The sequence below is a fragment of the Morone saxatilis genome, unplaced genomic scaffold (genome assembly GCF_004916995.1).
Source record: "Morone saxatilis isolate NCDOM2014 unplaced genomic scaffold, NCSU_SB_2.0 Contig8, whole genome shotgun sequence".
NCBI lineage: Eukaryota > Metazoa > Chordata > Actinopteri > Moronidae > Morone > Morone saxatilis.
Genome location: NW_023340257.1, coordinates 17028309 through 17041219, shown reverse-complemented (window position 1 = coordinate 17041219; position 12911 = coordinate 17028309). Strand labels below are relative to the sequence as shown.

The 12911-nt window shown below is 40.8% G+C and overlaps 2 protein-coding genes across 3 annotated transcripts in view; one reads left to right on the top strand and one right to left on the bottom strand.

The window, feature by feature from the left end:
• Positions 1-11521, bottom strand: part of ift80 (intraflagellar transport 80 homolog (Chlamydomonas)) — a 35543-nt gene extending 24022 nt beyond the window's left edge. Inside the window, exons 1-8 of one of the 2 annotated variants that reach the window (XM_035679712.1) lie at positions 11151-11521; positions 10961-11021; positions 10406-10627; positions 8045-8155; positions 7855-7923; positions 4889-4998; positions 3303-3392; positions 3083-3220 (exon numbers count right to left, since the gene is read on the bottom strand). In XM_035679712.1, the coding sequence (XP_035535605.1) occupies positions 3083-3220; positions 3303-3392; positions 4889-4998; positions 7855-7923; positions 8045-8155; positions 10406-10627; positions 10961-10997 (777 nt within the window). In that variant the 5' untranslated portion in view covers positions 10998-11021; positions 11151-11521. The remainder of the gene's footprint in view (positions 1-3082; positions 3221-3302; positions 3393-4888; positions 4999-7854; positions 7924-8044; positions 8156-10405; positions 10628-10960; positions 11022-11150) is intronic. The other variant, XM_035679711.1, reaches the window with a different exon arrangement.
• A 492-nt stretch (positions 11522-12013) lies between these two features.
• Positions 12014-12911, top strand: part of smc4 (structural maintenance of chromosomes 4) — an 18650-nt gene continuing 17752 nt past the window's right edge. Inside the window, exon 1 of the mRNA XM_035679709.1 lies at positions 12014-12182. The gene's annotated coding sequence lies outside the window, so the exon portion shown is untranslated. The remainder of the gene's footprint in view (positions 12183-12911) is intronic.

Sequence of the window (12911 nt, the reverse complement as noted above, 5' to 3'; positions counted from 1 at the left end):
GTGTCTCTGTGTGTGTGTGTGCATTCCCCCCTCCCTCCACGGTGATAATGAGGGGGGTAACACACTACATCTGCCCTGTGGTGCGCGGAGGGAGAAAATGTGAAGAAGAAAAAGGGAAAAGAGCAGGAGAGAGTTGAGAGTTTAGGGCGAGAGGAGAGCCGAGTTGGACGAGAGGTGAAGGGGTTAAATGCGCGGGACGGATCCTGCTGAGCCAGCAGCAATATGTTAAAGTGCAAGGTTTCATTGTAGCAGATACAGAATGAAACTCCTTCCCATTAGTCACGCTAGTAACTGAAAAGACTCTTCGCACTGCTTAACCCTTACCGCGCCGCAAAACAAACCGCAGCAACAACACAGGTAAAGCCCTTGTAATTGCTTAACGGCTTCTGTGTGTGTGTGTGTGTAAACTCACAGGCACGTTGGGATTACAGTCATTACAGTACGAGTGTGCATATGTACACAAATTAAACTTTCTCCAGCTTGATGCGTCAGAGGAGCGCGAGTCTGAATCCTCACATAGAAAGCGACTGAGATGGAGTGACCTTTGAGGGGGATTTTCTTTTTCTAAATTCTTTTTCTCTGCCCCCCCCCCCCCTTTTTTTTCTTGAGCAAGCCTCCCACGCCACGCTACAGCACACACTGTCTCTGAGGGGCTTAAGGAGGAGAAGGCAAGCATACCCTTCCTCCAGTTAGAACAGGGGCAGAACCATAATCATCATAATTATCATCATCATCACACTGCCTTCACTCAAGACACACACCACAGCAAAGCAAGTGGTGCAATGACGAAACAATGGGACAAACCAACCACGTAAACAAACACATAATGAGAGGACGTAAGGTGAATCGGGTCATTTAAAAACAAAAACAAAAAAAAACCATAGAAGCAGGTTGTACTCAGTTCTGTCTGTTATAGTTTTAATAGAACAACAATTTCTATTTTGTTTACACAAAGAAAATGGATACAAGCTGGCTTCATTTGAATGATTTCCTCAGCTCACGGCTATAATTTGGCAATTTTCCCAAAAACTACTGAAATCCCTGGTTCAGATGACCATAAGTAATGGTTAAGGATACGGGATTTCCCTAAACTCCCTTTGGACGTTCATAGTCAAATTACATTAATGTAACCTCTCCAAAACACATACAAACGCACACCTTACCCCTCTGTAGAAGACATATGTGTTGGCTCAGGCCTCTCTCCAGCCCATTGGTTTTAGTGCTCCAGAAAAAAAAAAAGCCATTTGATCCTAATTAAATCAAAATGGAGCATGAAATGCCTGGTGATCAGCACACAAAAACCCAGCCCTGGCTGTTTGTTTTCATTACAACAGGTCTGAAGCAGCAATACACTGACATCTCTGAGTAAACTCAAAGAAGCCCTAAACGTCCCATGAGGGCAGAGCGGGGAACTAGTAATATTGTTCCTGGCCAAACGTTCAGCAATAATAAAACAACAATTACCATTCATCATTCTCTCATTTCCCCTCTCATTACAACTCCAGTTACCATCAGCACCAGGTAACAAGAACATGTGGCATGCAGCCTAATGTGGTTCACAGAGATGAACGCCGTATATAAAGCATAAGGCGTGCAGTGAGCTACGTAATATACCGCACTGGAAAAGCTGACGGGCTACCACAAGTATTGTATGTTTCAGGGAAAAGCACTACAAAGCATAAATGTCATATTGGTAGACAGGAATAAACAAATAGAATACACAAAACAGAGGCTTACAATATGAGGAACGCACATGGATCCTAAGCTCTGCAGTTGCATAGCTTTTACAAAGGTTGACAGCAACAGCTGCTTTAACTGAGGTCAGGCTGCTTTTCTAGACGGTCACTGCAACATCTGAGGCATTCAAGTGTCTAGTTCTTGTCACTGGGGGGCAATGGTTTACACCCATTTTACATCAGAGTGCTGATGTCAAAAATAGTCTGAAATGATTTAAATTACTATGTGCAAAAACAAATCAAGATCAGGGAATTGTTTAGGGTAATTGTGTATGCATCATGTTGTTCTATGGTGGATTGTGTAATTTAGCATGGTGAACGCAGAATGTTAAAATATTTCGTTTGTAAGATTATACCCAACTTCTACTGTGTGAGTCTTAAATGACCTCTAACATCACATAAGGGTCGGAGTATACTCCGTCAGCTAGTTCTTATACAGTGCTGACGAAGCTCTTTGACCATCCAACGAGCTTAGTGAGTATACTGGCCCTCTGAACCTGCATCTGCATCCTTTTATCAAGTGACAAGCAGGACTTTAACCAGAAAGAGACGGCCATCACTAAAATTACATGGTGCAACCTTTGCTAGAATGAACACATCCATTACCTTGTCACACAATGGCACAAGATCACCATCATTTTTTTTCAGTATTATTTTTTTTGGCCTTTATGCCTTTATTTGATAGAGATAAAGAGAGACAGGAAAGCAGGGTAGAGAGAGAGGGGACGACGTGCAGCAAAGGGCCGCAGGTCAGACTCGAACCCGGGCCGCTGCGTATATGGGTTGCCAGCTCTACCGACTGAGCTAACCGGGCCCCCGTCACCGTTTTGAACAGTCCTCGGTCATGTGTGAAAGGGGTTGTAGACTGAGGACGACTAATTTCATTGTTTATGCAAGAGCACTTGAGAATGTGATTGTACTGGTTGGATTGCCCCGCCAAGAGCCAAACAATATTGGTGTTTGTCTGATAATCAGCTGATGTGGCACACGACTTGTGCATCCTGCTTGCACTGAAGCAAGTTAAAGCAGTTTTATTATACAAAAATCAACTAACAATCAAATGAATTATTCAACTTTGGGAGGTGCTAGATATTTAAAATCTCAATGATGAACATTAGAATAGTTTTATCGGCCAGTTAACTTTATGCTGCTGTAACATCTTTCAGTTTCTCCTCCTGCTATTTGTTCTTTTTTGCTTTTCTCAACAGTTGTGTTTAGCAACAACCTCCAACCAAGTTTCTACAGCTGCTAACAGCTGACATCCAACTGTAGTGATAGAATAACATCATATTATTTTGGGAGTCCTAAGAATAAGGTATTGATATGTGTAAAAGGGCTTTTCTTACTCCAGTCTTGTCACAGAGCCGCAGGGTGTTGAAGGAGCCCACAGAAAACACCTCTCCATCTGGAGCCCAGGACAAAGAGGTGACCGGGTAGTCATTAGACGACGAGGAGTAAAGCAGACGGCCAAAGCTGTCCCAAACCTGTTGAGGAAGGAGATGGTTTGAGAGTTTAACAAGTTTCAACACCCGCCCTAAGTCATCAAAAAACTCTAACACTGCCCACCTTATATTTACAGTCTTCTCCACCTGACAGTATGAGGTCATTGACTGAATTCCAGTCCACCTTCAGAACAACCCCATCATGAGCCTTCCACTAGACAGTGGGAAGAGAGAAAAGACAATATTATGTCAACACAATATAAGCATAATGATGCTATGCATACATAAATACCCCCCTTTGTTAAAGAGAAGCAGGAGAGATCGCTAAAAAAATCCTTCCACATTTAAAAAAAGTCCATAAAGTAAGAGTAAACATAAAGATGAGCCGGATAAGCTCCAAAGAGAGTGACATTTATTCTTGCACAGTTACAAGTTTATGAAATGTTTCATATCAGCCTAGCAGAAAGTTTAGCTTGTTACAACCCTTTCATATCAGATACCCATGCCAGGCAATGTCTAACCGATGTTTAACCCTGGTTGGCTGATGCACGCTGACCCATTCAGATTGAGCCCACACAGGTTCAACTCGAATCACTGAGCTGGTCTCCAGGGGATCTTGGGTAGGTCTCAGGAAAAGGTGATGAAGTTGGACGTGTATCTGTGTCTGTGTGTGTGTGTGTGTGTGTGTGTGTGAGAATGTGGGGTAATATCTGAGGGAGAGCAAACGGCTGAGAAGGTGCACATTAAACCTTTCACAGTTTATCTAAGGTCCCGGCCGCTATTCGGCTTCAAGAATAATAAACAAATGTATACATGAACATGAAAAACACTCACTGGTGTGCACGGTCCTCGGTGCTGCACCATTCTTTAATGCAGAAGCACTCAAAGAGATACATAGCGACACTACTCAATGAACCTCAAGTTTAATTTATGAAGACCTGAAAAGAACAGGTCCTGTAATGTCAGGTCAACAGCAGAAAAGAAATCGCCTATTAGACATAATATTTGTGGCAAAGTAGATGATTAATGTGCTACAGAGCCACAAACTCGGACAAAAAGGACGGTGATAAAATATGAGTTAAGACACAGAGCCAAACTGTACAGTAACTAGGCCACTTTACTACGGGTTGTTGTGTCCATATTACTTGTCTTCAGACAAACAACCTGAAAACTAGTGAAATAATTGACTTGTATTAAGTGTTTATTTAAATATTTTGAAGGAAATTAGGAATACCCTCACTGGCTTTAATACGAGGGGTGCTCCATGTGCCCAGGTTCAAAGTTTATATTAAGTGATTGGGTCATATGACCTTGGAGCTGTTGAAAAACGATTTTCGATTTAAATAAAAGTAAAAAGTGAAGCACATCCTAATGACATACAAAGTGTAGTCAATGTACCCAATGTAGTAAAAGTTATTAGGAGATAATGAATCATATGACCAAGAAGTGATGCAGAATAAAAAACCTGATATTGTCCTTTATCTATTTATTATTTGTATTTAGAAAAACCTGAGCCCGTATCGACCATAAAAATATTTGTCCTCATTTGATTTTGATTTGTTCGTTTTTTGATTGATTTTATGTCAATTTCCATAACTTTGGTTAACATTTGTTGGTTAGAAGGTAATATTTCTGAACTTTGACTTATTTGAATCTTAAGTATTGAATGTAGATGTTTACCTCCCAAAAGAATAAATAAAGCTAATGTACCTGTATGACTTTGGCACTGGGTTGCAGAGGTTTGATGACTAGCTGTCTTCCTGATGTGTAGAGGATTCTGTGTGAGTCTGGACCCCAGGCCACAGAATACACAGGAGACCCTGGAAGATTAGCAGAAAGACAAGAAGGTGAGATCTTGTATTAACCTCAAGCAAAGAACAACGGATCGGGCTTTTACACATAAAGACTGATACTTGATTTACTATGTAAGAAGATGTGAATTCAAATTGTGTATGTATGAATTTCTCTCTCTTCTCGACAAACTACAGCAGTGCTAATTCCTCCTCTTAGAAGGTATCGTGTTCCCTCAGAGATCTCACCTCATTCAGCCTATGGAACTGCACTTAGCTCGCAGGCACACCAGCTGTCTAACCTCTACAGTATAAGCAAAAGTGTGTGTGTGTGCTTACGTGCATATGTGTGAAGGAAAATGTGTGTGTATGAGTTGGGTTTGTGGCTACGCACGTGTGGAGGGGAAAGGGCCTGACATTTAACCCCACTCCAGGTGCATTGTGGTTTCTCACAAATGCCAACTGGTCACATGATCTAAATCTGACAAAGCCGACGAGAGAGGTTGAGACGAGTTCCTCTCTCCTTCCTCTCGCTCACTCACTTCCAACCTCCTTCCTAGAGCTCTCTCTCTCTCTCTCTCTCTCTCTTAAATGGGTCATAGTACCCAAGTAGAACAGCATGCCCCTGTAGTGTGTGTGTGTGTGTAGTTGTGGGCTCTGAAGAGAAGCAACACCTGCACTGATCTGAGTGCCATGTGGAGGATGGTGTATATCTGTGGCAATGGTACTATATCCAGGTGTTCTACAAATCTGTGGGTCTGTTGAGCAGCCCATCACCCAGCAGCTCATTCTCCAAACAGCCAGCTAAGGAAAAATGTTCCTACATACTGGGGCTGAATTGCTGTTCCCCTGCCAGGTTTTCCACAGCACCCGTTATTCAGCAGGAGTGTGCCATCCATTTCCTCAGAAGCCAACATTCATCCACACCCCCATCTTTTTTCTGTCCCACAACTGAGAAGAAATGTTTAATAAGTCGAACAGCACGATGAATCAATTGATAAGTAATACATCTGTAATGTTAATGCTGGGTAGAGAAATGTATCATTAGGAGTCTTTTTTATGGCTTTTAATAAAACTCCACTCCTATAAAGCTTTGAAACTTTATGGCGCTTTTAATTAAAAAAAAACATAGAACTGGATGGCCGACTCTGCTTTCGGTTGCACCGAGCACAATTACATCCCAATAGGCCTAACACATACACACACCACACACATGTTCACACAACTGCACAGCCACAGAAAGAGAGAGAGAGAGAAAAAAAAAAACATTTCCTCCTTGATTGTCATTTTAAATTGTCTGGCTTGAGTAAAAAGGCAGCTTCAACACAAAAGGAAATCTTGCAGATCGTTCAGTGCAAGATGGGCCGGCGCAGACATACGTGTGAGGTACGTGCTCATGAATGCAACAACCACACACACACACACACTTTTATAAAGCAAGCATAAATATTAATACAAAATGTAGAATGAAAGTCTGAAGAATAAAATCAAACAACATGTAAGGTGTGGCAATTTATTTGCCATCTGGGACCACTTGTAAGAGCGGACTTGTAAGGCCCAGCAACAGCAGGCAGTTATTCTGATTCTGGTGTCAAACAGGAGCCGATGAGGAGGTGAACTTGTGTGTCATAACACTAGCAGGAGGAGAAAGCTTCCCTAGTATACATGAATGAAAGTGGAGTTCTGTGGGCCTGGTCTCTCCTTCTTGCTGTTTTTCCTCTGTCTCACTTTTACTCTCTGTCACAAGAGGCACTCTTCGAGCCAGAAGGTCCACAAGCATTCGGTGCTTTCTGTGTCTGTGTTTGTGAGATATATAGAGAGAGAGAGAGAGAGAGAGGGTGTAATTGGTGCCGGTGTGTTGTGTTGTGTTGTGTTTACTAAACGCCTGCAGCTGGTTGGTCAGTGACTGGTTGTGCATGGCTGCTGGCTGGCAGCTGTTACGGATGTGACTTGAGTTAAACTGTATCAGTCTGAAACTCAGATCAGCTCTTTTTCACTCTACCATTTAAACTGTAAGAATCAAGATTTATATAGAGCGGGGGCATGGATGATAGCATTTACAGCTTTAGGGCCTTATTGTGTAGATGTGTGCACACAATGAGGGTTCAGGTTATTATTAGTACTGTTTGTATGTTTACAGTTGGTCACAAGTCACTTTATCATGATGGATTAGCTGATAACTTACAACAACAGACTGTTAACAGTGTACTAGCTTAGTACATACAGATACAGATATAGGCAAAGTGGCTTTAAGGTAATAAGTTAAAACAATCCTACAGAAAGAAAGAAAGAAAGAAAGCAAGCCTCTTCTAACATCACAAACACTCTTTATCTTAAATATCAAAACGACACAGTGTTGTGTTCCCTTCACCAGGAAATCATATTTGGCTGAGTGTAAATAGTGCACACACACACACCAGCATGCAGAGAGCACATTAAACGGATTAAACAGGCAAAAGTTTCATTTTGTAAACTCTCTAAATTATTGTTCCTTGGCTGCAGCTGATTATATTTTCTGGCTACAGCTGTCCTTTCAGGCAGTGAAATCAATGATCCTAAACTTTCACCTCTATCATTAAAAATCACAGCTGCTGCAGTTTGAAAACTGCCCTTTTTCAAATTACTATTTTATCATAAAAAGTTTAAAATTTTTGTAGCCTTAACTTTACTATTCAGTGCATCACGTATAGCAGACAAGCAGCAGACGTTATCGCAACAACACAATGCAGAGGACGCGTGCATAACGAATGCATGTGTTCCACTTTTCATTATTTTTTGGCTCAGTGAACCTATAAAAAGTGATCATACAGAACTATGGTTCACTCAAGCACTAGATACATATGTAGCTTTAATTCAGTGAAGTAGAGCAAGGGCCTTTAGCCTTACCTTGGCTGGCCAGAGTTGAGCGTAGCATCCCACTCTTTGACCAGATCTTGATCTGGCCGTCTTCTCCAGCTAGGTAATTAGAGAAACAGATGGAAATGGATATAAAGATTTAAACAACTGAACTTGGAAAATTATGAAATGAGTATTTGTTAAGCGGCAATGAAAATATGTATGACCCTGCCATCTTTACCTGTGATAAGAGCAGTCCCATCGTAGTTCCATCTTCCAGCCAAAACAGCTCCTTTGTGCGCTTCAACACTCTTCTCAATGCGCCCCATCTTGGAGGTCAGGTGGAACTTCCCTGTAAAGAGACAAAAAAAAGGTTTACTGTACGGCAATTCCACACTCGAGGCCCGGATGGATGTGAGTGTTTACGGTCTACATTTCAGGAACACTAGTGTCGGCTGTAATTCCCTGGCTACTGCATAGATGCAATCTTATAAACAAATTACAGAGACCGTGGATTAGTCTGAATGATTCAGGGTGTCGTGTGAGTCAACTCAATCCAGAACACCAGTGAGGAGAAAATATTTACTCATCTTAAAACAAAATTATAATCCAGCACTATAAATAAAGTTGTAATAACTACCAATCCCGTAACACACAATTAGCAACAAAGCTTTTTTCTCCAGGCTAAATTACAAACTTACAGCATAAAGCGGATGAGTGGAACTAAACGGTTTCGGTTGGTTGAATTAGGGCAATTTTCTATTTGCTAGACACGAAGGGTGATCAGGCATGGAGACAGTTATTGAAGACGCTAGCCTAACATATACTTTGTGGCAGTGTGTATTAAAAAATTCTAAATGTTCTATGTAATTTCTGGTGGCCTAAAACTGCAAATCAGCATGCTGCTCGCTCCCATTTCTAAATTTGGACATCCCAACAAAAGTGGATGTTACTGGTGGCAGGTAGTGAGTGAAACAGGCATGTACAGCTGTCCTGAAGGACTCAAAAGATAAATAATTAAAAATATAATTTATATATTTCTATTGCGGTCACATCAACGGTCCTTAGTTGTGAAGCCAAACATTGTGTGTGCAGATTTGTTTGTTTGCTTGTTATCAGGCAGGTGTTTTTTATGATACCTAATCGTGACAACATATTTTTGTTGTTACTTCAATTTATAGATGGTTTCATGACACATGTGTGTGAAATCTAATACGATGCCACATTGTAGTAGCACCGGGTGAAAGAGAAAGAGACTGACGGGCTGTTGTTCCTGAAGGCCCAGCCATATCCTTCATGCTCAATTTGGTCCTCTTTAGGACAAGTCTACCTCCATTACACACAATACCCTTTCTGGTAGAATGGAAAATGATGCAGCTAAGCTATGATATTATGCTCAACCATGGGGAAATATTTGGTATCCCAAAATAACGAAGCATACTCAATTAAAAGTTCAACTTTTAGTTATTGTCGTACAAACAAATATTGCACAAAAACCTATTTTAACACAATATTCGTGACTGGAAAAAGGTCCAACTGCATCTGCACGACACAACAAAACTAATTTAATACGCTGGCAGGGAAAAGGGAGGCTGACTAATCGAATAAGGTTAGGAGAAGCCACAGCATTAATATAGAGTCCGCCCACCCAATAAAATCCTGACTGTTGGACTGCTTTCTTTTCTACTATATCTACAGATATATTAAAAAATGTTAAAATATCCTGTACAAAATCCAAAATTAAAAATGTGCGAGAAAATCTTTCAGTACACACCAAAGTTACAAAGAATAAAACTGTGTGATTGTCGTGTTGTTGGTTTCAATGAAAAACAAATACGTATTTGAAGCAACAACCATAGCAATACTGATATTTCTTTAACTGTAACAAGGCAAGAAGTAGAAGAAAGCTGCAAAAGTGAATCGTAACAGAGTTTTCACTACTCTCTGGTCTGCCAGAGAAAATTGCTGCTTCAGTTTGTGGGTGTGTTTATGCAACCCTACACTGCCATTAGTGTTGTGACCACACATCGCCTGCCATAACAGTACATCCATATTCTGTGTGTTTATATCTAATATAGGCTGAGGAAGAGACATAAGAGGCCACGTAGATGCACGTCACACAGACTGTATCGCCAAATTTAGTATTACAAATATTCAGATGCAAAACAAAAATCCGCCTTTAGCGATGTGACATTGAAGGCCTAATGAAAAGATTTTAGTATCTTTACTGTGATACTAAAATCGCATTAATATGCTTTCTCTCAAAATAAATACCCCTTAACTATAAAGAATAACTCCTGAGCCAAATTCTTCTAATGATCAGGCAAGACACTGTCATCCTAGTATTAAAAAAAGAAAGAGAGACGGTCCAGAGAGTAGTGAAAACTCGTCACCAGTTCTTATGTTTAGTTAGTTCAGTTAGTTTTATATTCTACATCAACAACTACGTGTATTTCCCTGTACGGGTATGACTGAAAACATTCACTGATCCTTGTCATGCAGCTACTCACTGAATGACCAATTTGTAAAAAATAAAACTTTCATGAGTGAACTCAGAGCCATGTAGCCCGCTGGCCGACTTTTAGAGAATAAAGACACTTGCCATCAGTACTGGTCAGGACAAAGATCTCAGTCTGGTTCTGTTTCTTGCCACCAAGGGTTTTGGGGAACCAGTGTAGGTCAATAGGGTAAATGTCCTCAGGCAATCTGACAACCAGACTGGTCTCACTGGTCAGCAGGTTCCACTTGAGGATCTGGTGGTCTTCACTGCACGAGTACAGCTCATCTGCCGTGGTCCAGCCAACGCAACTCACAAGTTCCTTATGTGATCTGCTGTTAAGGAATCATGTTGAATGGTAAATATATGTCTTTTAATTGATTGCATTGAATGCCATGGTAGCATCTGTGATAAAAAAGGGTCTTCTGAAAAAACAAACAAAAAAAGAATAAACAGATTCTACATTTGGTACAAATTATCCAAGCAACAGGAAACAGCCATTTACTACAATTATATTACTACTTCTAATGGTGCTAACAATAATAAAGAGAACAATAGCAAAGTTTTGACATTGTGTTACATGACATATATAACGTTATATGAGCTGTACAGAAGCACAAATACAACGCTGGATGGCTAAAGACATAATAAAAAGGATATGTTTGGGTTCCTGCAGCAGCGATGTTTTCAGTCTCATGGTGGACGTTTGCTCTGTTGATCCCTAAACAAACAATACATTATCAGTAGGTCATATTAATTAATATTATGTCAAACCAACACACAAAAAGAAACAATATAGAAGACAAAAAAAAATAAAAAAAATACATGAAACCCTGCACCGTAACGTTACCCCGTAAACAAGGTGATTCAGCAGTTGGCATGCTGTGTGGCTGTAACGGTGAACAAAACAAACGTCTGCAGTTGCTACGGTACCTGCCACTGTTGCTAACGTGAATCGTCAGATGTCCCCGAGTCGCCTGTCACTTGAATGCTAACGTTAACTTGGTTTTCTGGTTAAAACAGACATCGCTCTGTCGTTTCTGACTGCACAGCGAGACAACCAGCAATGTATCCGTGTTATTTGCTCCAGCAAAAGATGCACGGACGGTCAAAACAGTGCAGAAAAAGCCTATCCATCAGCAATCAGTAGTTTATCGCTAACGTTAAGGCTACCCTTTGGTAGCCATTTACTCTGGGTCATAAGCAGCTTGAACAGCGAGTTATCGCGAGAGTTGCAAGTCTCGCTTCCTTGAAACGGATATTTGGAATTATTTACAAGTGCAGTATGACATCTGTTAAATAAATGTATTTAATAGTACCCATTAAAATCAAAAGACACAAACATTAATCGTTGATCCATCGTACAATATTTCCTGAAATGTAAACCATTCCTCCGGGCGGGACTTGCACTCTACCGTAACAAACCAAACAACCGTTTCAAACACACAGAAAACACCAGGCTTTGAATCTGACTAATACTAAATAACCTATAACACTTTCTAAACAAACACTGCGTTTCGGCGCTTTGCAACTGATTGTGTTTTTTTGTTTTTTTTCTGTCATATGATTATGGTTTGTTTGGAGTGAGGCGGAGTTGGCGTCGTCCCCTTTTTTTGAATTTCGTGTTTTTTTTTTTCTCCCCTGCCCTTTGAACGTTCCATGGTGCCTTGCGTCAGTTTGTAACGAATTTGGTTCGACGGCACAGTTTAGGCGCCATTTACAAGTTAGAGGTTTGAAGCAGGAGAGCGGACTCGGAATGACACGGGGCTGAATTTTGTGGATTATATTCGCCAAATTTTGGATTAACGAATACTTTTTTCGAAACTCGCGATTTGAGTCCGAGCGGGAGGACTCTTGGCGGACCGTGTTTATATTGCGGAAGGTACATAGGAGCAATTTAGCTGAGAGTAACGGCCGGGCTCCGTCTATTTGCTGAAACGCATAACGTTAGTTACAAACCAGATTTAACAGTAACAACGTTAACTTGCGTTTTAACATTAGCGACGGCGGGGAAACGTGTCGACCGACGGTAATAGTGTTAGGAAATGTAATTGGAGTTTATTACTTTTTTCATTTTATACTACATTTTAACAAAATTAGCCCTTTTTTTCGTAGACACACACCCATAACAGTAACATGCAACTTTACCGATTGTTTAAGTTTATGTTAAAGTGGCTCAACTTCGAGCTGCAGTCACCTCCCTGGTTAAAAGTCAACTACTCTAGCTCCTGGCTGTCGTTAGTGGCACAAATACTTAAGTGAAGTCGCCATTTAGAGCCACATATCGCTGCACTTACAGCACAGTACGTTACCGTGTGGCGTTAACGTTACAGACCCACAACGCAGATGCTAATCGGAGTTAGCGACCACGTTAGCTGCAGCTTTGGAGCCTTATTTTACATCAGATAGTTAGCCACGGCAGCTAACTTCACGTTAACACGGGGGGAGATTAGTAACGTGGCAAAAGTGAACGCTACGTGTTTTTATATATTTTTTATTTTATTTAAATCCGGTAACGTTACTGAACTTATAGGGCAAACGTACTTGTAATTACAACGTTACCATTAGTCCAACGTTACCGTTCAGTTACAGTGTCTCTCTCTCTCTCTCT